The 24,127-nt window shown below is 47.1% G+C and overlaps 1 protein-coding gene across 1 annotated transcript in view; it reads right to left on the bottom strand.

Moving 5' to 3' along the window:
* LOC127586321 (mitogen-activated protein kinase kinase kinase kinase 5-like) overlaps positions 1-24,127 on the bottom strand; it is a 111,544-nt gene that overhangs the window by 67,644 nt on the left and 19,773 nt on the right. Inside the window, exons 3-7 of the mRNA XM_052044163.1 lie at positions 14,155-14,245; positions 11,109-11,173; positions 5,200-5,255; positions 4,526-4,573; positions 2,010-2,052 (exon numbers count right to left, since the gene is read on the bottom strand). Coding sequence (XP_051900123.1) covers positions 2,010-2,052; positions 4,526-4,573; positions 5,200-5,255; positions 11,109-11,173; positions 14,155-14,245 — 303 coding nt within the window. The remainder of the gene's footprint in view (positions 1-2,009; positions 2,053-4,525; positions 4,574-5,199; positions 5,256-11,108; positions 11,174-14,154; positions 14,246-24,127) is intronic.

A 24,127-nucleotide genomic window follows, 5' to 3' on the forward strand; every position in this document is an offset into this window, starting at 1 on the left:
AGAGCGGTGCTGAGAAGCTGGGCGGCCTACTCCTGAGTGTGTTTCTCATGCCTGTCCCTACAGACCCATCTCTCATCGCCATCCGTCCAGCCTCTCCTTCGAAGTACAGGTAGCTGATGCTCCAGATCCTAACGTGGGAGCAAGAGGAGGACATTCAGCCCCTCACACCAGTTCTACCGTTCAATAAGATGAGAATTGATGTGTTCCAATTCCATCTGCTTACTTCTACACCCCTTTGGTCAATAGAAATCAAAAATTAATGGGGTTATATTCCAGGCCCTCACAGCCCGAACCCTTCAGTCAACACAAATAACCTGATTCTTTCTTCTCTGTCCTTTCCTGTGGGATGTGGCTGTAACCTCATCACCCTGGCACACTCCTCTGGGTGCTAGGATGAGCGGACATCAGTTACGTGGAGATACTGGAAGGTCTTCCTAGAGAAGTGAAAACTCACAGGGATTCAACACTACGAGGAGCTTCAGTGGTGAGTGGAAACTGTTTTCCCGGCGAGCAGCTGGGTCACCGAGCTCACAAATATAAAGTGATGGGTCTGGCACAGAGGTTACGGCAGCTGCTACCTCACATGTCCCAGGACCCTGTCTCAATCCCGATCTCAGGCACTGTCTGTGTGGAGTTTGCACGTTCCCCCTGTGACTGAGTGGGTTCCCCCCGGGTGCTCCGGTTTCCTCCCCCATCCCAAAGAAATGCAGGTGGGTGGGTTATTGGCCGCTGTAAATTGCCCCTGGTGTGTGGGTGGGTGGCCAGAGAACCGGTGGATGTTAATGGCCACGTGAGAGGGAATAGGTTCCCGGGAAATAAGTGGAGGAATGGGATTGCTCCGAGAGCTAGCAGTGGGCTGAATGGTCACTCACTGTGTCACAAGAAAATATGAAATATGACAAATATACATGTCCTCTCTCTTGGCATGTGGACTGGTACAATCTGGAACTTCCTGAAAGGGTGATGGAATTAGACTACACATTCAAAATATGATGGGATATGGAGGGAAACCAGTAAGAGGGATGTCGGAAAAGCCGGATGTGGGAATAAATTAAACAACTCTTTCAAAGATCGCAAAAGAAAGGACAGGCTGCATGGTTTCATTCACGGCTGTACAACTTAAAAAACCTGAGAATATTTATTCCCATAACGCTTAAAGCAGATTATCACACCGCTGTTGTGGGATCTTGCTATGCCCTGACCAACTGCTGTTTCCTATGTTACAGCAGTGGCCACACTTCAGATGTAACTTCACTGGCTGCAAACTGCTTCAGAACACCAAGGTTGCGCAAGGTGCTATGGAAATGCAAATCCTTTCTGTGCAGGACACGAATGAATATAAGGTTGTCGTGACATTGAAAGCTTCAGTCAGGAGTCACTCAGGCTGAATGACTGTGTTCTGCAATTAAACAAAGATCTTTCGATTTTACCTCAACTACAGCCCGCCTACTGCAGAGAGGCGGAAAACCAAAAAAACTACAGGTGCTGGAAATCTAAAACAAAAACAGAAAATTGCTGGAAACACTCAGCAGGTCAGGCAGCGTCTGTGGAGAGAGGAACAGAGTTACCATTTCAGGTTGAAGACCCTTTAGCTGAACCACGAAAACCAAATGAAGGCGAGGGTATCGATGACAGAACTGAAAGGAACGCAGGTGAGAATTGGAAGAGCTGGAGTTTACAAGGTAGGGCGGGAAGGGAACAGCAAGGCTTTCCCCAGTGCTGATGAAGGGTCCCCGACATGAAACTTTCACTCTGTTTTTCTCTCTCCACAGACGCAGCCTGACCTGCTGACTTTTCTCTGGTTTTATTTCAGATTTCCAGCATCTGCATTTTGTTTTTTGACTTTCAGACATTTTAGTTCCTGGACTTGTCTGTGATTTAACAGCTTTACCACCAGGGTAGTGGTTGGTACTCTGAAGCATTCAGATCAGTCAGAGGATGGGGTGAGAGGTGTTTAAGGTCAATAAAGAGCGGTCAGTGTAAGCTGGGCTGAGAATTTAATGACTCACCTAACTTCACATCCCCATTGTCATTGATGAGAACGTTTGCACCCTGCAGAGAAAAGATGACAAGATAACTTTAATCAAACAACCACAGGTCATTCCCCACAAACATGGAGTAGCTTCCTTCATTCACCCGCTGGACACATTCATGTAGACACTGAAAGCACCCTTACTCAAATACAAATAATTTCTTTCAGTGCTTGCCCCAGCTCTAGCCCTGGGCTCCCGGTCCCCTCTCCGAACTCACCTTATCCGTGCACCCTGCCTCCTGCACCATGACCACACTCCCCAACTGGTTGTTCACCATCCAACATCCACTCCTGCTCTCCACTGATGTCATTAACAGCTCTCTCCTGTCAGACACTGCCTACCTCAGCACCGAATCTGCTGTCAACTCCTAACAAAAGACCACCCTTCATCCCTCAATCCTTGTAGACGACCACCGTGTCTCCCACCTCATCCTCCCCAATCAGCACGAAAGGTGCCGTCGCCTCTCAAATCCACGCCCGTCTTTCCCGTGTCTGAATTCCTCTAAGGAATTTCACCACCTTTGGAGAGGCAGCTTAAATGCACACAGAATGTATGTGTATCCAACATACATGTACCAAACATACATGCACAAAAGCAGAGCAGTGTGGGCCTGGAATCCACGTGGAACAAGATGGCGGCTGGACCTGGAATCTCTCCTTACCTTTGACCCATCCCCCGGGGGATCTGCTCTCCCCTCCTCCCCAACACCTGCCTATCGCTATCTCTTACCTGCATCTACCTATCACCACCCTGTGCCCACCCCACCTCCCCTCTTTTGTCCACCTATCACTGCTCTGCTTTTCCCTCCTATATATTGGGCTTCCCCTTTCCCATCTTCAGTCCTGAGTAAGGGTCCTGACATGAAACGTTGACCGCCTGCTTTTCTCCACGGATGCTGCCTGGCCTGCTGAGTTCCTCCAGCATCAGAGTGTTTTTCACCATGATTTTGATGCTGTTGCCTCTAAAGGTAGATGGCCAGGTGCTCAGACAAGAAATGTCTTAAAAGCAGGAGAAGGAGGTAGAGAGAGGCAGAGGCTTAGGGTCTTGGGACAAGGAACAGCCACCAAAGGTGGTGCGATTAAATCTGTGATCAGGAGTCTCAGGAGACTGCAGATATCTCGGAGTGCAACGGGGCTAGAGGTAGTTACCAAAACAGGCACTAAGATTAAAGGTCAGTCATGAACTTCGAACATAGACCAGTATAGCACAGGAACAGGTCCTTCGGCCCACCATGTCTGTGCCGACCATGATGCGGTACGGTAGTGTAGCGGTTAGCAGAACACTATTACAGCGCCAGTTTTCCACCGCTGTCTGTAAGGAGTTTGTACATTCTCCCTGTGTGTCTGCGTGGGTTTCCTCCCACATTCCAAAGACATACGGGTTAGGAAGTTGTGGGCGTGCTATGTTGGTGCCGGAAGCGTGGCGACGCTTGCGGGCTGCCCCCAGTATGTTCTCAGTAATGCAAAAAGATGTGTGTTTTGATGTACATGTGACTAATAAATATCTTAATCCCATCTGCCTGCACATGGTCCGTATCCCTCCACTCCCGGCCTGTTCACCTGTCTGTCTAAATGCCTGTTAAATGTTGCTCTTGTATCTGCTTCCACCACCTCCCCTGGCAGCCCGTTCCAGGCACCCACCACTCTCTCTGTAAAAGAACTTGCCCCGCACATCTCCGTTAAACTTTCCCTCTCTCAGCTTAAACCTATGTCCTCTGGCATTTGACGTTTCCACACTAGGAAGCTGACGATCTACCCTATCCTAAATCTCTCATAATGTTATATACTTCCATCAGCTTGCCTGTCAGCCACTCCAGAGAAAACAATCTAAGTTTGTCCAACCTCCCCATATAGCTAATACTCTCCAAAACCTATTGAATGGCAGCGCAGACACGATGGGCCAAGTGGCCTACTCCTGCTTCTATTTCTTTTGTAGGGGCGCGACCCCGGAAGGGTTGGAAAACAAGAGTGAGAATTTTCAACCTCCCCCAAGCATTGCTCAACAGAGAGCCAGTGTCTGTCACAAACACAGCAGCAATGGACAAAAGGGACTGGGTGTATGTGTGGAATACCCGGCAGCAGCATTCTGGATGGCCTTGGGTATACGGAGAGTGGAATTGCTGGAGCCCAGGCCTGTGTTAGCCAGCTGCACCTTTAGGGTTTTGCAATCTCCTTCACTTTCCTTATCCTTTTTAATTACTTGGATCGAATCCAACAGAACATTAATACTTCTTATGTCAGGGAGACTCTGTTGCCACACACGATACTCTCTGATGCCATAATTTATGGCCACACATAAATTATTTCTCTCCCCATTTATCCTCCTCACTGCGCCCACATTTCCGTTCAGTTTTGCTACGTCAACTGTCACAAGGTTGTTACGCATCCTGACTGCTCACTGGTACAGTGAAACAATATTTTGAAATCATATATTAACCCTGGCATGAGCAGTTTACTATAAATGAATAAACAAAAGGTGGTGGGGTAACTCACCTTAATATCTCGATGTATCTTCCCCTGATTGTGTAGATATTCCAAACCCTAAATGTGAACAAAGTAAAAAGTCCTTTGAATTATAGGTTCTTCTGATCTTTAGTGCAGATTCCTTCCTGATTATTATCACGAGAGTCTCTGCCACAGTCATTTCTCACCTAGAGTTGTTCTGTGGGCTCGTCTGCTAACTGCCTCTTGGAACTTAAAGTGTGAGCCTCGTCTTTAGTCTATTCTATTGGCAATCATTTGCAGTGTCTGAGTCGGTGGTGCATTGCCCATTTTGCCAGATGATTGTTGGTTCATGCCCCTGAGATGTAACAACTCTAGGCTGACACTCCAGTGCCGTACAGAGGGAGTGCCGTAGTGGTGGAAATGAGATCTTTTGGTGAGACATTAAACTAAGGCCCCATTTATTCTCTTAGCTGGATGTAAAAGATTCCATGGCACTGTTTGAAGTAGAATAAGGAAGTCTGCCAGAGTCCTGACTGTTGTATGCTTATTAATAGACATGACTAAAATAGATTATCTGGTCATTGTCACATTGCTGTGTGGGAGCTACGTTTAGCGCAGGGAGGATGCAGCTAAGATCAGACTGGAGGAGGCAAGCATCAAAGACAACTGGCCCTAACGCATATTGCAATGATGAAGTCAACCTCTTCCACCATGTCTCTCACCTGTAGCATTTCCCTGCTGATATAGGCGATCTGTAACTCGGTGAGTGGGCCTGTGACTGTAGGAGACAGAAGGGAGAAGTTAGCACGGGCTCCTCACTCTGAACAAGCCTCGGTGGTCCCAGAGAGCGAAAGTTTTAGACGCAAGGTTGCACTTCCATTCTTCAGTTTATGTTCTACACCCACTGCTTGGGTGCTGATAACCCTGAGACCATTCCCACCATTAACCTTGGCATTCTCCAGGCATCTGCCCTATCTACTTCTCACTTACACATTACTCCTTGGCTGCATCAACCCAAATACAGCACCAATTCCACAGCTACACTGTTACAAACCTGCTCTACCTGCCACCGTCCCTACATTGTCCGAGTGTTTGCCCAGCATCTAATCCTAAATATTGAGAAGGCTTTCAGCTGTGTTAACCACCTTTGTCTCTTTGCTCAGTTAGCTCTGCTTATAATGCAATGGATCACAAATGCCTCCCTTTAAACCAGAGCCTTCTCAACACACAGAAAGAAAACCAGGAGTAGGCTATTTAGCTCTTCAAGCTTGTTTCACCTTTCATTACAATCAGGCATGGTCCTCTGTTTCAGACCCATATCCCTGCTCCTTCCCCATAGCCCTTCATGCCTTTTGTGATTGGAAATCTACCTCTTGGTAAATATATTGGGTGACATGGCCTCCACACCTTTCTGTGGTGGAGAATTCCAAAGATTTACCACTCACTGTGTAAAGAAATTTTTCCACATCTCAGTCCCAAATGCCTTCACCTGTATCCCATTCCAGTGGCTGCCACGACTGACACATCGCACTTTCGTGCATTTGCTTCCAGCGGCCGTGAGCCTGCCTAATCCACCACGATCCTCCTCAGTGTTTACTTCCAAGTTTCGATTCATCAGCAGATTTTGAAATTATGCACCGTGTGCCCACATCCAGGTCACTGATACCAATCAAAGAGACAGCGGTTCTGACGCAGGCTGTACAGTGCACTGCAGCAAATTCACTCCAAAGTCATCGCAAATTTCACTTCTTGTCACCATCGTTGCACCGTGTTCCAGCGAGCTGCACCCTCCGTACACGGAGCCAGACAACGACATCCAGGGATCCAGGCAGAGTGGTGTGGCCAATGACTGCAGTGATAATATCACAGAGCCATAGAGTCACACAGCACAGAAACAGGCCCTTCAGCCCACCTCGTCCCTGCTGACCATCAAGTACTCACTAATCCCATTTACCAGCATTTCGTCCATAGCCTTCTATGCATTGGTGATTCATCTGGCAACAGTTTAACTGCAGGTTTCTTGTTCGTCTCACATCCAACTCAACTAAACCTTCTGTCACGCTCCACGGTACTTCACCTCCCTCACACTCTTGGTAACTTGCATCCTGCTCACACCTCACTTCCATTAACTCTCTCATTTTTTCGCAGTAATTCAAGTCCCTTACTCTCAGTAACCACCACCCCTGTCCTAAAACCACACTGATTCCCATTCCAGACTCAAATAAATACAGAAAACGCTGGAAACACTCAGCAGGTCAGTCAGAAACAATTAATTTTTTTTGGAACATTCTCAACAACTCAGCTTCATTTAACCTCACCCTCAGTAACTCACCCTCTCAATAGAATCATAGATTCATACAGCATGGAAACAAGCCATTCGGCCCACAAGGTCAGTACTACCAAGCATCTATTTACGTGAATCCTATTTTATTCTCCCCACATTCCCATCCATTCCCTTCCAGATTCCACCACTCACCTACACACTAGGGGACAATTTACAGTGGCTAATTAACCTCCCAACCTGCGCATCTTTGGGATGTGGGAGGGAACCGGAGCACCCGTGGGAAACCCATGCGGTCACATGGAGAACGTGCAAACTCAGGAAATCAGGATGGAACCCGGATCTCTGGAGCCCTCCTCTGGTAGCTGCCGTCATTGTGGTATTATCTAGCCTCTCGGTGTGGGGCTCACCATGTTAGTTCCCTTGGCTCATTGGGCCATTATGAAAATGCAGCCAGCTCACTAGACTATGCACATCCTTCAGCTGGTAAGTTGAACGTGCCTGCACCCCTCTGAATGGGTTTCATGAAGTGTGCCACATTTGACAGAGCTTAGACACTTTTGAAAACAAAGATGTTTTGTTACTTTTGTTAAAGGCATCAGCCCCCTCGGTTCTGCTTGATAATTTTAGATCTTCTGAACTTTGTACCCAGTCAACGGAAGAAACAGAAGCAACAGCTGAAAACCCACAAAGAGTGTCTAGAGCAGGCTGATCTCCAGTCACCCACACACAGTGACTACAGACCTCCAGAGTCACTGCAGCCTCCGGGGTCACTTCACCCTATGTTACATCGAAGAGCAGGGTGAACTGCCTCAATGACTATCGCCCAGTAGCACTCACATCTACTGCGATGAAGTGCTTCGAGAGGTTGGTCATGGCTAGAATTATCTCCTGCCTGAGCAAGGACCCACTGCAATTCACCCACCACAACAGGTCTACAACAGATGCAATCTCACTGACTCTCCTCTCGGCTTTGGAGCACCTAGGCAACCGCAAGACATACGTCAGGCTGCTGTTTATCAATTACAGCTGGGCGGTCAACACCATCATTCCCTCAGTACTAATCAACAAGCTTCAAAACCTGGGCCTCTGTACTTCCCTCTGCAACTGGATCCTCAACTTCCTCACAGGAAGACCACAGTCAGTGCATATCAGTAGTAACATCTCCTCCTCGCTGACTATCAACACAGGCACACTTCAAGGATGCATGCTTAGCCCACTGCTCTGCTTTCTCTACACTCACGATTGTATGGCTAAGCACAGCTCAAACACCATCAACAAATTTGCTGATGATTTAACTGTTGTTGGTAGAACCTCAGATAGCGACGAGGTGGTGTACGGGAGTGAGATAGTTCAGCTGGTTGAGTGGTGTCGCAACAGTCCTCATTGAGGGGTCAGTGGTAGAAAGGGTGAGCAGCTTCAAGTTTCTGGGTGTCAACATCTCAGAGGATCTATCTTGGGCCCAACACATTGATGCAATCACGAAGGCGGCACGCCAGTGGCTCTACTTTGTTAGGAGTTTGAGGAGATTTGGTACGTCAACAAAGACTCTTTCTACAGATTTCTACAGATGTACGGTGGAGAGCATTCTGACAGGTTGCATCACATCCTAGTACGGAGGCTCCAATGCACAGGATTGCAAGAAGCTGCAGAGGGTTGTAGACTCAGCCAGTTCCATCACGGGCACAACCTTCCCTACCATCGAGGACATCTTCAAGAGGTGGTTCCTCAAGAAGGTGGTATCTATCGCTAAGGACCCCCACCATCCAGGACCTGCCCTCTTCTCATTACTACCATCGGAGAGGAGGTACAGGAGCCTGAAGACCCACACTCAACAATTCAGGAACAGCTTCTTCCCCTCCACGATCAGATTTCTGAAAGATCATGAACCCATGAACACTACCTCGTTATTCCTTTTTTTGGTTCTGTTTATTTATTTTTGTAATTTATAGATTTTTATGTCTTTGCACAGCTGACACAAAACAACAACTTTCATGTCATATGTCAGTGATAATAAATCTGATTCTGACACATCTGAGAGGAGCCCTGATCAGGAGAGATTGAGTCAGTTGATGAGGGATGGTAGGGGAGAGAGTGGAATGCTGAGGGAGCATGGACCAACTCCTATCATTGGCAGAGACATGCAAGATCTCCTCATGATCTGGCCAACGATCCAGGAGGGTGAGAGGGATAGGTAGGTGGCAAGGTATGGAGGAACAAAGTAAAAACAAGCGAGTTCCCATCAATGGATCGTCCCAATGTACCATCAGTGAAGCATTCACTCTATTTCAAAGACAGAGTTAATCAGACTGTCCTGAAGTGTCCAGTTCTATAACCCAGCATTAAACGTAGATTAACCACTGACTAATCCAACTATTACCTATGGGATCTGGCTGTGCACAGATTGCCTGCCATGTTGGATTACCTAACAACATTTAAAGGTGATCTGGATAATTACATGGATAGGAGAAGTTTAGAGGGCAATGGGCCAGATGTGGGCAGATGGGGCTAGCTCACTGGGCAACACAGTCGGCATGGACGAGTTGGGCTGAACGTCCTGTTTCTATGCTGTAAGACTTTATGACTCTATAACAGTCTTTGCAGTGCAAAAGAGCTGTGGGTTTAGTACATAGGGAAATATCATCAGGCCATTTGGTCCATGGTGATTGCATATAAATGGGACGAATGGGGAGATATTCGTTCCATTGGGATTCTGTTCAATGAGATGGGACAGTTACATTGATATTCCAGTAACAGGAGTGTGTAGGCACAAGTGTGGCCCACTAAAAGTCTATCGATTGGAAATGAACAGAAGGCAGCTTTGTCCATTGAGATGTCCTGGTCAAATCACGTAGAAGCCACGGCCAAGAAAGCTCACCAGCGCCTCTACTTCCTCAGGAGGCTAAAGAAATTTGGTTTGTCCCCTTTGACTCTCACCAACTTTTACAGATGCACCATAGAAAGCATCCTATCTGGATGTATCACGGCTTGATATGGCAACTGCTCTGCCCAGGACCGCAAGAAACTGCAGAGAGTTGTGGACACAGCCCAGCGCGTCACAGAAACCAGCCTCCCGTCCTTGGACTCTGTCTTTACCTCGCTATGTCTTGGTGAAGCAGCCAGCATAATCAAAGACCCCACCCACCCGGGTCATTCTCTCTTCTCTCCTCTTCCATCAGGTAGAAGATACAGGAGCCTGAAAGCATGTACCACCAGACTTAAGGACAGCTTCTACCCCACTGTGATAAGACCATTGAACGGTTCCTTTATACAATGAGATGGACTATGACCTCACGATCTACCTTGTTGTGACCTCGCACCTTATTGCGCTGCACTTTCTCTGTAGCTGTGACACTTTACTCTGTACTGTTATTGTTTTTACCTGTACTACATCAATGCACTCTGTACTAACTCAATGTAACTGCACTGTGTAATGAATTGACCTGTACAATTGGTTTGTAAGACAAGCTTTTCACTGTACCTCGGTACAAGTGACAATAATAAACCAATACCAATACTTTGTTTCTTTGGAATGTTACACTTTGGGAATTAATGGTTTAGGATTTGATCCACTGGGATTCTATTAAGTGGGAATTAGTAGGAATAGGGACTAGTTGACTGGGTTTCTATACCACAGAGACAATACAAAGACATGAAGTGACCCATTGGGAATGCATACAATGAGAGTCAATGGGAGAGACTTCAACCCATTGATACCAGGAATGGGAAAGTAAGTAAAGTTGTTCTGAAGAGAGACTTGAGAGGTCAGGACTACCTTCAATGGAGCAGTGAACATTTTCAAATGATTCAGAAGTTTTAAAATTATACGTGATTTTGAGAGGCCAATTTGTAACAACTCTGTTGCTGGATTTCACTGATGAAATGGTCACAATTTACTATTATACTGAGAATAAGGGGAACACTTAAGAGAAATTCCTTTAACCAGAGTCTAGTCGTTGGAGAAAGGATTTCTCTGGCTAAAGCAGTGCTCGACACAGAAATCATTATTTTTTTAAGAGGAATTTGGATAAATATTAGGCCTGGAAAAAGGCATAAAGAAGTTAAAGAAGGGAATAGTGGGATTTATTTGGGATTACACTGGCTTTGGGCCAGAACAAACATAATGGGCTGAATGGTCTCCTTCCATGTAAAATAATGTGTTTAGATATAATACCTAAAACCCTAACTCTACTTTCCTCATTAGCCAAGAAGAGTCAAAGATCAAAGGTCAGCACAACAAGAACACAAATCTGTAGATACACTTAGATCTGTTCAAAAATGCTGCCTTCCTATTGGTTGCGATTTCTGGAATGAAGCGATTGGTTGAAAATTCAAGAAAGTGTGAAGTACCATGGTAAATGTCCTGTAGTGATCCTCCTCCACAAAATTCCATACAAATCCACAACTTGTTGGACCTGGTGGAAGATAAAACAGAGCTCGCATCAGGTAAAGCAGGTCAGAAAATAAAAGTTGTGTTACCAAACCATCCAGCTCTGGCCAATCTTACTGCATTCTCTAATGACGATTCACTCTATTGAGAACTTACAGAAACCACTCGCGTTTTTACAGCTTTACATTTTAATAGACGTCCCCACCATTGACAGCATCTACAGGAGGCGCTGCCTCAAGAAGGCGGAGTTTATCATCAAAGATCCCCACCATCCAGGCCATGCCCCCTTCTCGCTGCTACCGTCAGGCAGGAGGTACAGAAGCCTGAAGTCCCACACCACCAGGTTCAGGAACAGCTACTTTCCTGCAACCATCAGGTTCTTGAACCAACCTGCCAACCCTAACCCTACCTCAGCAATGAAACACTATGGACCACCTCTTGCACTGCTGTGGACTTGTCTTCAATTGTGTCTTTGTTTTTTTGTTGCAGTAAGGTCTTGTTTTTGCAGAGTTTTGTTCACTGTATGGTATAATTTTATGTACAAGTTATATTCTGTGTGTTATCTGTGCCTACATGCCTGTGATGCTGCTGCAAGCAAGTTTTTCATTGTACCTGTACCTCACCAGACTTGAGCACGTGACAAACACAATTTGATTTGACTTGACTTTGTATGGGCTGTCTGCTTTCCAGGAGGGTGAGAGGAATAGGTAAGTGTTAAGGTTTGGAGGGACAGGGGCATGGAGTAAAAACGAGAGACTCCCCATCAATGAATCCTCCCACTTTGCTATCAGTGATGCGTTCACTCTATTCCAAAGGCAGAGTTAATCTGACTGCCCAGAAGTGAACAAGTTCTATAACCCAATTGTTACTGTTTTGACACAACTTGCCTTTTCATTAAAGGTTTTCTCTTTGACCCACATAGAGAGTGAAACGAGGGAAGCACACGGTCCTATAGCTCACACAGGGCGGCCTCTGTGCTGGCTCTCACCCTCTCTCCACAGTTCTGGTTCCAAGCTCCAGCTCAGCAGCACAACCAGCGGCCTGTCTCACCTTGGCAAGAGCCCAGCTCCCTGACCCCAGTACAATGGGACCCAGCTGTAACTCATCGGGTCAAGGTCAGTATATATTCTGATGAAACCTTTGGGCATTATGCTGCCCAGTTAAGTACTTTATCCAGTTCAAGACAATTTGCTTAATATTAACAACATGCAAAGAGTACATTTAACATTGTTCTAGGACCATAGAGTTGTACAGCATGGAAACAGGCCAACTCATCCGTGCTGACCAAGTTGCCTTCCTGAGCTAGTCCAATTTGCCTCTGTTTGGCCCACATCCCTCTAAACCCGTCCCATCCATGAACCTCTCCAAATGGCTCTTAAACAACGGAATTGCACATGCCCCTGCCACTTCCTCTGGGAGCTTGTTTGATATACCCACCGCACTGTGTGAAAAATTTGTCGCTACATCCCCTTTAAATCTTTCCCCTCTTACCTTAAACTTATGCCCTCTCGTTTTAGATTCCCCTGCCCTGGGAAAAAGACCATGAGGATCCACCCTATCTACGCCCCTCATGATTTTATAAACCTCCATAAGGTCACCCTCAGCCTCCTTCACTCCGGGGAAAACAGTCCCATCTTATCCAATCTCCCCTCATAACTCAAGTCCTAGACACATCCTTGTGAATCTTTTCTGCACTCTAATGTAATCGCAGCCGTCCTATAGCAGGGCGACTAGAAATGCACACAAATATTCCAAGTGCAGTCCCACCAATGTCTTGTTCAACTGTAACATGATGTCCCAACTCTTGTACTCAATTATTGTACCTACAACAATTGTGTTGGGTTGGGTTTGGATGGAGTTTCATATTGGTCAAATCAGATTTTAAAATGAAACTCCAGCCAACGTCCACCTTGGCTCCTGGGCAACGTGCTGCCTCCTTAAGAGGGGCCCTGCGGAGTTGTGTGTTCTTTATAAAACACTGTGGGATAACTTAAACCCAACCAGTATCCTGACTGGCTGCGTCATGGTCTGGTACGGCAATTTGAACTTGCAGGAATGTAAGAAGCTGCAGAGAGCAGTGGACTCAGCTCAATACATCACAGACACATCCCTCCCCACCATCAGTAGTATCTACAGGAGGTGCTACCTCAAAAGGGCAACATCCATCATCAAAGACCCCCACCATCCGGGCCGTGCCATCTTCTCAAAGTCCCACCAGGTTTAAGAACAGCTACTTCCCTTCAATCATTTAGTTCTTGAACCAACCTGCACGACCGTAATCACTACCTCAGAATAGAAACACTATGACCACTTTGCACCACAACGGACTTTTTTTTTGTTCTAATTTTGTTTTTTCTTGTAAAAGTTATGTACAGTTTATGTTTGATTTATGTTTCTCTTGTGAATGTTGTATTTCTGATGCTCTGTGCCTGTGATGCTGCTGCAAGTAAGCTTTTCATTGCACCTGTGCACACATGGACTTGTGCGTATGACAATAAACTCGACCTTGACTTTGACAAATGTTCACTTGGGTGGGCAGGGGTCCAGTACAACACTTCCTCTATCCCTTGTCAGTTTATAAAACCACAGGATCTTTGAACCAAGGCTGACCTCAAATCAATGGATGCACATTTTTCAGAGAAGATTAACTGAGTGCAAGTTTTGCAGCAGGTTACAGGAAGTGTTGTTGAATCAGAGAAACTTGCACTTTAAAGGTAATGGGGAACAGTACCTGAATTTCTAAGAACTAAAACACCAAGCTTTCAGCTGTACCATGCTTGAATCATTCACCTCTCAGTGTTGTAAGTCCTCGTATTTAATTGGGGGCTTCTAGATGTTTTATTTACAGTCTAGGTGCAATGTAAATACAAGTTGTTCTCTACTTGCCTAGGCCAAGACTTCACAGAAGAGATGGTCTTGTACTGTTCATTTGGTAGCTGCTATTATACAACAGAAATCCTACCACGGGCTCTGAGCTATTGAAAGAAATGCTTAGCCTCCTCTTACCGGATGTAGCTTCCATAATATGCGACAATGTTCTGATGGGTGCAGGATTTCACTATGGAAATCTCCTGTTGAATAACTGAAAAGTCGTCATCTGTTAGGAGGAGAAAAATAGTTTAATTAGTTGGTGAGGACCAGATCAGAAGAAGGCTCAGATGGACAGGTTAATGGGTTCAGTGAGGGAAACACTCAGCAAGTCGGGCAGCATCCGTGGAGTGAGAAACAGAGGTAACATTTCAGGTGAATGACCTTTCATCAGGATTCTAATGAAAGATCATCAATCTTTGACCTTTTCATCAGAATCCCCTTTGATGAGCTGGCACCCTCACCTGCTATTGGTTAAGAGTCCACAGGCCCAGATTAATAATCTGTAGAACACATGGTCAAATCCACCAGGGCAGTTTGAGAACTCAGATTAAGTTCAAAAGAAAATGAAAGCTTGGTTCAATGCCCACGTCTACATACATGTCACTGTTTATATCAGGCAAATGGAGCCGCCATTTAGCATTACAGTAGTATCATTTACAACATATTAATGATAGTGTAATGAATTGACCTGTATGATCGGTATGCAAGACAAGTTTTTCACTGTACCTCGGTACAAGTGACAATAATAAACCAATTCCAATAGTGACTGTGGGACAATTTAATGTGCTTTTTGGACTTTGTTGGACACAGCTGACCCACTCAGTGCCAATACTTGTATCACAAGGGACAAGTTTGTCGACATTACCTATGGCAGGTGCCAACAACTGTTGGTCATCCACTGGCCAATCCAACCATCGTTTCCATCTGCCTAGTCCCAAAACAGTCTCAGCAACAGGAATATAAAAAGACTCAAAATCCCTGCAAAGAAAGCTCTACACAGTGTGACTAGTAGGTGCAGCTAGTAGGTCCCGTGTCACAGCACCGGAGACCTGGGATTGATCCTTACCTCAGGTGCTGTCTGTGTGGAGTTTGCACGTTCTACCTGTGACTGTGTGGGTTTCCCCCCAGGTGCTCTGGTTTCCTCCCACATCCCAAGGTAGGTTAATTGCCCCTAACGTGCAATGAATGGTAGAATCTTGGGGGGGGGGGGCGGGGGAGTTGATGGGAATATGGGGAGAATAAAATGGGATTAACGTAGGATTGGTGTAAGTGGGTGGTTGGTGGTTGATGGGTTAGGGTGGACTTGTTGGGCCGAAGGGCCTGTTTTTGTGCTCAAAGATTCCATTCCTGTCTACCTGCAATCAGTAGGGCCCACAGTGAGTCCACAGCCTGGAAGTGCACCATGGTGAGTATTAGACATCCCCTCCAGTAAACACCACAAAGGGTCGCGACCTGAAATACCGACTGTCCGTTTCCCTCCACAGATGCTGCCTGACCCGCTGAGTTCCTGCAGTATCTTGTGCGTTGCTCCAGCTTCCAGCACCTGCAGCCTCTTGTGTCTCCGAACACCAGCACTGGTTTGTTGAGAGCAACCAGGAGCTCCGACAGCTTGTAACTCATAAACACAAGGCGCTGCTGGACTGGAAACACCTCAAGGGGAAACAAAACAGGTACATGTGCACGTCCCAGTCACTTTGCTGAAGGCAACAGTAGGCAGACTGTGGTTGTGGGTGTGATCAAGAGAGTTGCTGGGAAGGAAGTGACTGCAAAACCCAGCAAGGCAGCAAGTGAGGTGTTATCCAATCAGGCCAGCAGTGGCCACTGAGATTCAGAAACCCTGTGCAGACTGACAAAGACACAAGAGATTCTGCAGATACTGGAATCTGGAGCAACACACAAGATGCTGGAGGAACTCAGCGGGTCAGGCAGCAGCAGAGGGAAATAGACAGTTCACGTTTCAGGTGAAGGGTCTCATTCTGAAACTGTCCATTTCTCTCCATAGCTGCTGCCTGACCCGCTGAGTTCCTCCAGCGCGTTGTGTGTTGCCGTGGAGACTGACGGCTGAGTGCATCATAAAAACTGATGACGGAAGGACAGTTTATAGGAGGAGTGAGCAGCAGAGGTCCATCACCTTGCTGGCAACCAGGACCTGTGAACACCCCCCCCCCATCACCCTCACACCCCACCCCATCTATCCTTGCACCCACCTGATTCACTCTGACTGAGGTCACCTCAAGAGGCAATACCTAGCCCAGATCACCCTGCCCATCGCCGTTCCAAACCTGACCAGAAGCTCAGCATCTACCAGTTATAAGAAGCCATTCGGCCCCTCATGCCTGCTATAATAATCAATACAATCATGGCTGATCTTTAGCCACTGAGCCACTTTCTTCCACTAACCCTGCTTTAATATCGAGGAATCTATTGCTCTTGTTCTTCAATATCCTCAGTGACTGAGCCCCCACAGTTCTCTTGGGAAGAGAATTCCAAAGATTCAGCATGCTCTGGGTGAAAATATTTTGTTGTCTCTTTGTCCTGAATCACCAAACGTTTGATTTGGGTTCCACTACTCTGAAGGTCCAGTTTGCTTAACTCTTCTATAACCTGACCCATCCTTCACCAAGAATCCCATCCTGCCCCATGTGCACAACAGGCATCCACATGACTCACCACTGAAGACCCCCAACTCCAGTGCCTTCGTGCCCAGCTTATTAAAGGTTAGTCCCTCTCTATCTTTCTCACACCTGCTCATCACCACCCCTTTTGCCACTGATCTACATTAAGGGACAATTAACGCACCCTTGCATCTTTATGACGTGGGAGGAAACTAGAGCGCCCGGGGGGAAACCCACACAATCACAGGGAGAACGTGCAAACTCCACATATACCATGCCGGAGACTGGGATTGAACCTGGGGCCCTGAAGATGTGAAGCAGAAGCTCTACCTGCTGTGCCACAGCGCTGATCTAATGCAACACCACGACGGAGCACCAAAGCTGACCCGACCCAATCCTGGCACTCACGGTCGGGTTCTGCTGGGTTCGGGCTGGAAACCAAGGGTCAACGTCATCTTCACAGCAGAGGCACAGCGGAGTGAGCAGGCCAGCCTCAGTGAAAGGCAGGTGAAATAAAACCCTCAGTTCACGGCCCCCTCTGGCTGTTATTTCCCCTGAAGAGGGGTTTAAAACCTACAGGGAAAATGCTGGCTCATCGATCCTTTCTCTTTGGAGAATCCCAAATCAATAATGGATCTAAACTTGATGCTGTGCTTGATCAGCCCTGTGGCATAGCAGATGGAACCACTGCTTCACGTTGCCAGAGACCCAGGTTTGATCCTGACCTCGGGCGCTGTCTGTGTGGAGTTCGCACACTCTCCCTGTGACTGCATGTTTCCTCCCACGTCCCAAGGACGTGCGGGGTGGGTTTATTGACCTCTGTATGTTGCCCCCAGTGTGTAGGTCAGTGGCAAAAGAATCAAGGGGGTGGTGTGGTTGGTGATGAGAGACAGAACAAGTTGAAGGACCACAGGGAAATAAAAGGGGGACTGGGACTGATGGGGTTGTTCCCCTGGGAGCTGGCATGCACACAGTGGGCTGTATGGCCTCCTCCTGTGTGGTAATGGGATGAAGGAATGGTGGCAGCCTTCCCGTAAGTGCACACTGGAAGTACAGCACAAAGCAAAGCAAAAACCCGCAGATGCTGGAAATCTGAAATTAAAACATAAAACACAGGAGATATCCATCAGGTCAGGAAGCATCTGTGGAGAGAGAAAAACCACAGTTTACGTTTCAGGTTGAAGAACTCCTGCTTTTATTCCTCAAGAGGCTTCGTCCTGAAATATTAAACCTGGTTCTATTCTCACAGATATCGTCCGACCTGCTGACTGCTTCCAAACAGCATTCGCTGCCAAGCTGCCGATCATTCTGCTGTGTCCACATGCACAAACTGAGGTTTGCCGCTTTGATATACTTAAAAGCAAGTCAACCATGAGACAGAATCAACAAGGCACCTGCGAGAGGAGCCCTTTTATTTTGTCACCCTGACTAGAATGTCATGGACTAAAGGCAAGGTCACCCCTCACTATAATCACTACAGGTGATTGGCTCTTTGTGTCTGTCTTGAATATATCTTACAGGCAGCTTGGACCAAAAGTCAGATCAAAGGGTGTCTTTCACCGAGTTGATAACCTTCCAGCAGCACTTGATGTCTGTCTCGGTGTGTGCCCCTGGGAACAGCCCGTAAATCAGAGAGTCCTCTGTTACGCAGTTACTGAAGGATGAACCTTGCATCCTTCTCCACACCCTCTCGGCAAATCCACAGTCTGCAAAGAGATGGGTGACCGTCTCTTCCCCACCGCAGCCAGCCTGAGGGCAGCGTGTGTTGGGGATGATGTCGTCTGTACAGGAAGGATGGGACTGTGAGGGCCCCTCTCACTGCCAGCCAAGCAAGATGCTTGTTGGTGAGTTCTGATGATAAGGCATTCTGCCAGACGATTTGGACAGGTTGCTCTCTGATTTCCAGGCTGTTCCAGGGACGCACACCGAGACAGACATCAAGTGCTGCTGGAAAGTCATCAACTCGGTGAAAGACGCTCTTTGGTCTGCCCAAAACTCGTTGGTCTCCCAGCACAGCGAGATGTCCATAAAGGAATGCTGCCGGCTGGCACAGTCCTGGCTGCAGGAGGACGTGCTGAGGGACACACTGAAGCTCGGTGCAGCCAATGCAAAGGCTCTGTGGGGAAGGACCACAATCTGGGTTCCTTCCGCTACCGCACACAGAGGGGTTGGTTTGGGTGGGGAAGCCCCTCAAACATTGAAATGATGTATCACCCCAGGAGGCCTCATGCATGGCAATGGTGCTATGGATTTAAAAGGTAAGTTAATACAACTGATCGTATTGACAAGGAATGTAAAAATTTTGCACAGTTTATTAAGAATAAAGTTTATTTCTGAAATTAAAAAAATCTTACTTGTACATTGGCACAATTTAGTATTTATTTGATGCAAGGTGGATTTTAGTAGGTGTAACTTGCCATCATTTTATAAAACAGTAGTCAACAGATCTATCAGTTCTGGGGGTGGGGATTAGTGTTGCATCTTTTGCTCATCAATGGGGAAATATTCTTGAAATATGTTTGTGTATAATTGATGCAAAGTGTTTAAATTTTACGCCACACAGCTCCAGCGACCCGGGTTCAATCCTGACCTCCGGCGCTGTCTGTGTTGAGTTTGCACGCTCTCCCTGCGACCGTGTGGGTTTTACCCAGGTACTCTGGTTTCCTCCCACATCCCAAAGAAGTGAGGGTTGTGGGTTAATTGGTCACTGTAAGTTGTCCCCAGCGTGTCAGTGAGTGGTAGAATTCTCAGGAATTGATGGGAATGTGGGAAGAATAAAATGGGATTGGTGTAAATGGGTGGTCGATGGTCAGCATGGACTCAGTGGGCTGAAGGGCCTGATTCTACGATGTACGATTCTATGACTCTAAACTGATAGATTCTAAACTTCAATGCACTGGAAAATGAATAGCGCAGTGTTAAAACCATGAGCATAACCTCATCTTACAAAACTAAATAAAGCTCCTGCACACCAAACAACAGGAAGTCCACTCGTCCAGTGGTGACACTTCATCACAATCTGATATTGGTGGGTGGACTAAGCGAGCTTGAGAGTGGGAGTTGTTCCCTTGCATTAGAACAGGGAAAATAGCAGAAGGCCATTCGGCCCTTCAATATGATCATGGCTGATCATCCACGTTGAGTGTCCTGCTCCAATTTTCTCCCTGTATCACTTAATCTCTCCAGCTCCATCTCGTACTTGAGGATATTTAACTAGATTAGTTTATTGTCACATACACCAGGGTACAATGAAATCCCTTGCTTGCGTGAAGCTCACAGAGTAAACAGTGTGCATGGTAATAAATATACAGTGACAACAGAACGGTGCTAAGATTGTAGTGCAAACTGAGGGAGTACAAAATAAAATTCTAAAGTGACAATAACGGAATTAATAATGGATATTTAAGAGTCCGGGAATATGGCAGAACCACCGGGAAAGGGCTGTGAAAGAGGTGATTGGTTCAGAAGTCTGACAGCAGTGGGGAAGAAGCTGTTCTTAAGTTTGAAACTTTCTGCAGCGGAAATTTCCCCAGGTTGACCACTCTCTGGGAGAAACAATTTCTCCTCATCCTAGTCCTGAAGGATTTACCCCTCACTCTTAGAGTGTGACCCCTTGTCCTGGACTCACTGCCATTGGGAACATCCTTCCTGCGTCTAATCTGTCCGGTCCTGTTAGAATTTTGTGGGTTTCTATGATGTCCCCTCTGATCCCCCTGAACTCTAGTGAATATGCTGGACCCAGTTTCTCTTCATACATCACTCCTGCCATCCCAGGCATCAGTGTGGTGAAGCTTCCCTCAGCTTCCTCCAGAGCAAGAATTTTGTTGAGCTTCCTCCAAAACAAGAATTTAGAGTGTTAGAGTCACACAGCACAGAAACAGGCCCTTTAGCCCATCATGTCTGTGCCAACACTCATGTACCTCTCTACACTGATGCCATTTACCAGCACTTGGTCCATAGACTTCTATATCTTGCCATTTCAAGTGCTCGTCTAGATACTTAAATGTTCCGAGAGTCTCTGCCTCCATCATCCCCTCAGACAGTGCGTTCCAGATTCCAACCACCTTGAAAAAGTTCCTCCTCAGATCTGCTCTTGCCCTAAATCCATGCCCGCTAGTTTTAGACACCTCTGCCATGGTAACATTTGCTACTATCTACCTCACCTTTGCCCCACCTAATTTTGTACGCCTCTGTCAGGTCCCCCCTCAGCCTCCTCCACTCCAAGGAAAACAAACCCAGCCTCTCTAGTCTCTCCTCATAACTGAAACTCTCCATCCCAGGCCACACCCTGGTGCGTCCCCTCTGTACCCTCTCCAGTGTAATCACATCCATCCTATACTGTGGCAACCAGAACTGCACACAATATTCCAGCTGCAGCCTAAACAATATTTTTATAAAGTTGCACCAGATCTCACTCTATACCCCAGCTAATGAAGACCAGCACCCTGTACACCTTCTTCACCTCTTTATCCATTGATGCAGCCATCCTCTGGGACTCTTGGACTTATACACAGAGGTCCCTCTGTTTTTCAGTACTCCCAAGGACCCTACCATTCATTGTGTATGTCCTATCCTTATTGGTCAACCCAGAATATATCACCTTATATTTATCAGGATTAAATTCCATGTGCCATTTTGCCAACTGATCAACAGCCTTATCAATACTATTGACTTTCGTGTCATCTGCAAACTTACTAATGGTACCTCCGCCATTAATATCCAGATCATTAATATATGGCAAACAGAAGGGGTCCCGACACCTTTCCCTCTGGTACACCACTACTCACAGGCTTTCAATCACCAAACCACCATCTGATGGTCCTGATGCAGGGTTTCGACCCAAAATGTCAACAATTCCTCTCCCCCCACAGATGCTGCTCGACCCGCTGAGTTCCTCCAGCAGATTGTTTGTTGCTCCAGATTCCAGGGTCTGCCGTCTCTTGTGTCTCCCTCCACCATTACCCTCTGCCTCCTGTTAACGTCAGTTTTGGATCCACCTTGCCCTGGATTGCATGGCCTCTGACCTTTTGCACCAGTCTCCCTAGTGGGACCTTCTCAAAGCTTTACTGAAGTCCATGTAGACTACACTGCACTGCCCTCATCAACACATTGTTACCTCTTCAAAAAAATTCAGGGAAATCGATCAGACAGGATTTCCACCCCACGAAACTACCTTTGATTGATCCCCGTCTTTCCGAGTGTAGATTAATCTTGTTCTTCAGGAATTTTTCCAATAACGTCACTACCGCCAATGTTAGACTCTGTAGTTATTTGGTTTACCCCTGCTGCCCCTCTGGAAAATATACTTCTTTCCTCCAGTCACCTGCCTCATCCATGGCCAGTCTCTGTCAGGGCAGCAACCTCCCACAGCAGGCTGGGATACATCTCAGCAGGCCGGGATACATCTCAGCAGGCCCTGGGGGTTTATTCACTTTTAAGCCCGCTAAGGCACCAAATACCCCCTCCTATTTAATGTTCTCTTCATAAATCCCTGAATTCTCCATTACCTCCTTCACGAATACAGAGGAGAAATATTCATTTGAGACCTGCCTCACTTCCTATGATCCACACACAGATCGCTATGTTGCTCCCAATGAGCTTTACTCTTTCCCAGGATACCCTCTCGCCCTTAATATATTTGTAAATTTGGGATTTTCCTTAACCCTGCCCACCAATGATATTTTGTCCTCTCTCTCTGCCCTCCAGATTTCTTTTTTTAAGCAGCCTCTCTCTATTCCTGAAGGGTCTCCCTGGTTTGGTTTCTCTATACCTGCCATTTGCTTTGTTGAACTGCCTCCGCAGCAAGAACATCAATGAAGTGCCTTCAACATTGAAAAGAACCAAGCAGAGCAGAAAACACTAGGCCAGCGAGGAGGGAGTTCGGGAGATGACACACCACACACAGGCCAGGAAACAACAAGGCCTCATCACAGCAGGGCTGGTGCACTCCACCACTGAACCACTAAGCATGCGGTGTTCTTAAAGCGAGAGCAAACATTTCAGTAACAAACAAACTGAAAGGAGGGTGCGACTGACTGACGTCACTACTGCAGCCAAATACCCTGTAGCTGAAACATGTGTCAACCCTCCAAGAAGCTGCTTGCAACCCTGGTCTTATAAGCACCAGGCTGTCGGTCTCACCTTCCGCAGTCTTGCATTGGACCTGCTACCGACTGGGTTTATAACCAAGGCAACAACCAGGTGCATTGATATAGCGCCTAGAGAGGAAGTGAATAACCAAAAGGAGCTTTGCCTTCAAACAGAAGCTGTCACGGCAGCACAGAAGTGCGTATTAAGACAGAAAATGATGCTTTTACTCAGCAGCTCAGGCAGCATGTATGGAGAGAGAAACAGATTTAACATTTCGGGCTTATGACCATTCAACAGAACTGTTCATCAACCTGAAACATTAACTGTGTTTCTCTCACCTGTCGATCGAGTGCTTCCAGCATTTTCTGTTCTTATTTCAGATTCTCGACACCTGCAAGATTTTGCTTTTTATTCGGGCAGTTGAACAGACCAACTCCCATCGCTCTCCTGCTGACTGCTGTACCTTCAGCTGCCTGGGCCCCGAGCTCTGGAACTGCCTCCCACAGCGTCTCCACCTGCCTACACACAAAGTTGCTTCATAAATATCCCTCCAGCCAGGTCGTCAGCCAAAGTTTACACACCCGTCATATCTTTGTTCGATCACGATTTATATTGCAATACTAAACATGCTGTAATTACAAACTATGGTTGGAAAAAGATAGTTTTGAAAATGTTTTGAAGTGCCACAGGGCTTTGGGAGGGAATTAATTCATCGGAGGTTTTCCTCCAAACTACCACAAGCAACCTGCCTTAACATGGAGACACATCCCCCCCCCCCCCCCCCCCCGTCCCCTTCCCAAACCCAAGCAGGGACAGGACACAGTGGATCCCACTGAATCATTCCCCAGCAGACTGACAATGTCATTTGGAAGAACGTCCCATCACCAGAACTTCCAAACAAGCACCAAGACGTCACCTGGCTGGTGGTGAGAAGGATCCTCCCCGTCAGATCCTTCACCCACAGCCGGACTCAGGACCACCATTCACCGCCCTCGAGGCAGCTGCGCTGGGGATGGAGGGTCATCCGTCTCCTTCTGGGATGTCCGTTTGCCCAGAAGGGGATGCAGAGGTCTTGGTCGAGGTTCGTCCTGAGCAGCTGTATAACACGGGACTCTCTGCTCTACGGGCCGCGCCCAGGGACGCACACCGAGACAGACATCGACCGCTGCTGGGAGATCGTCAGCTCGGGGGGCAGGGGGGGGGCGTGTGGAGAAGAGACACCCTCTGGTCTTCCCAAAACCTGCTGGTCTTCCCATGCAAAGAGCTGCCTGGGAGCAAATATCACAGGTAGGACGCCCCAAGGTGCTGAGGACCACGTGTGCTGAGGGACGCACTGAAGACCACAAGATACAGCAGCAGAATTAGGCCATTCAGCCCATCGAGTCCGCTCCACCATTCAATCA

Source organism: Pristis pectinata, chromosome 35, assembly GCF_009764475.1.
Source record: "Pristis pectinata isolate sPriPec2 chromosome 35, sPriPec2.1.pri, whole genome shotgun sequence".
In the NCBI taxonomy this organism is placed as follows: Eukaryota; Metazoa; Chordata; class Chondrichthyes; order Rhinopristiformes; family Pristidae; genus Pristis; species Pristis pectinata.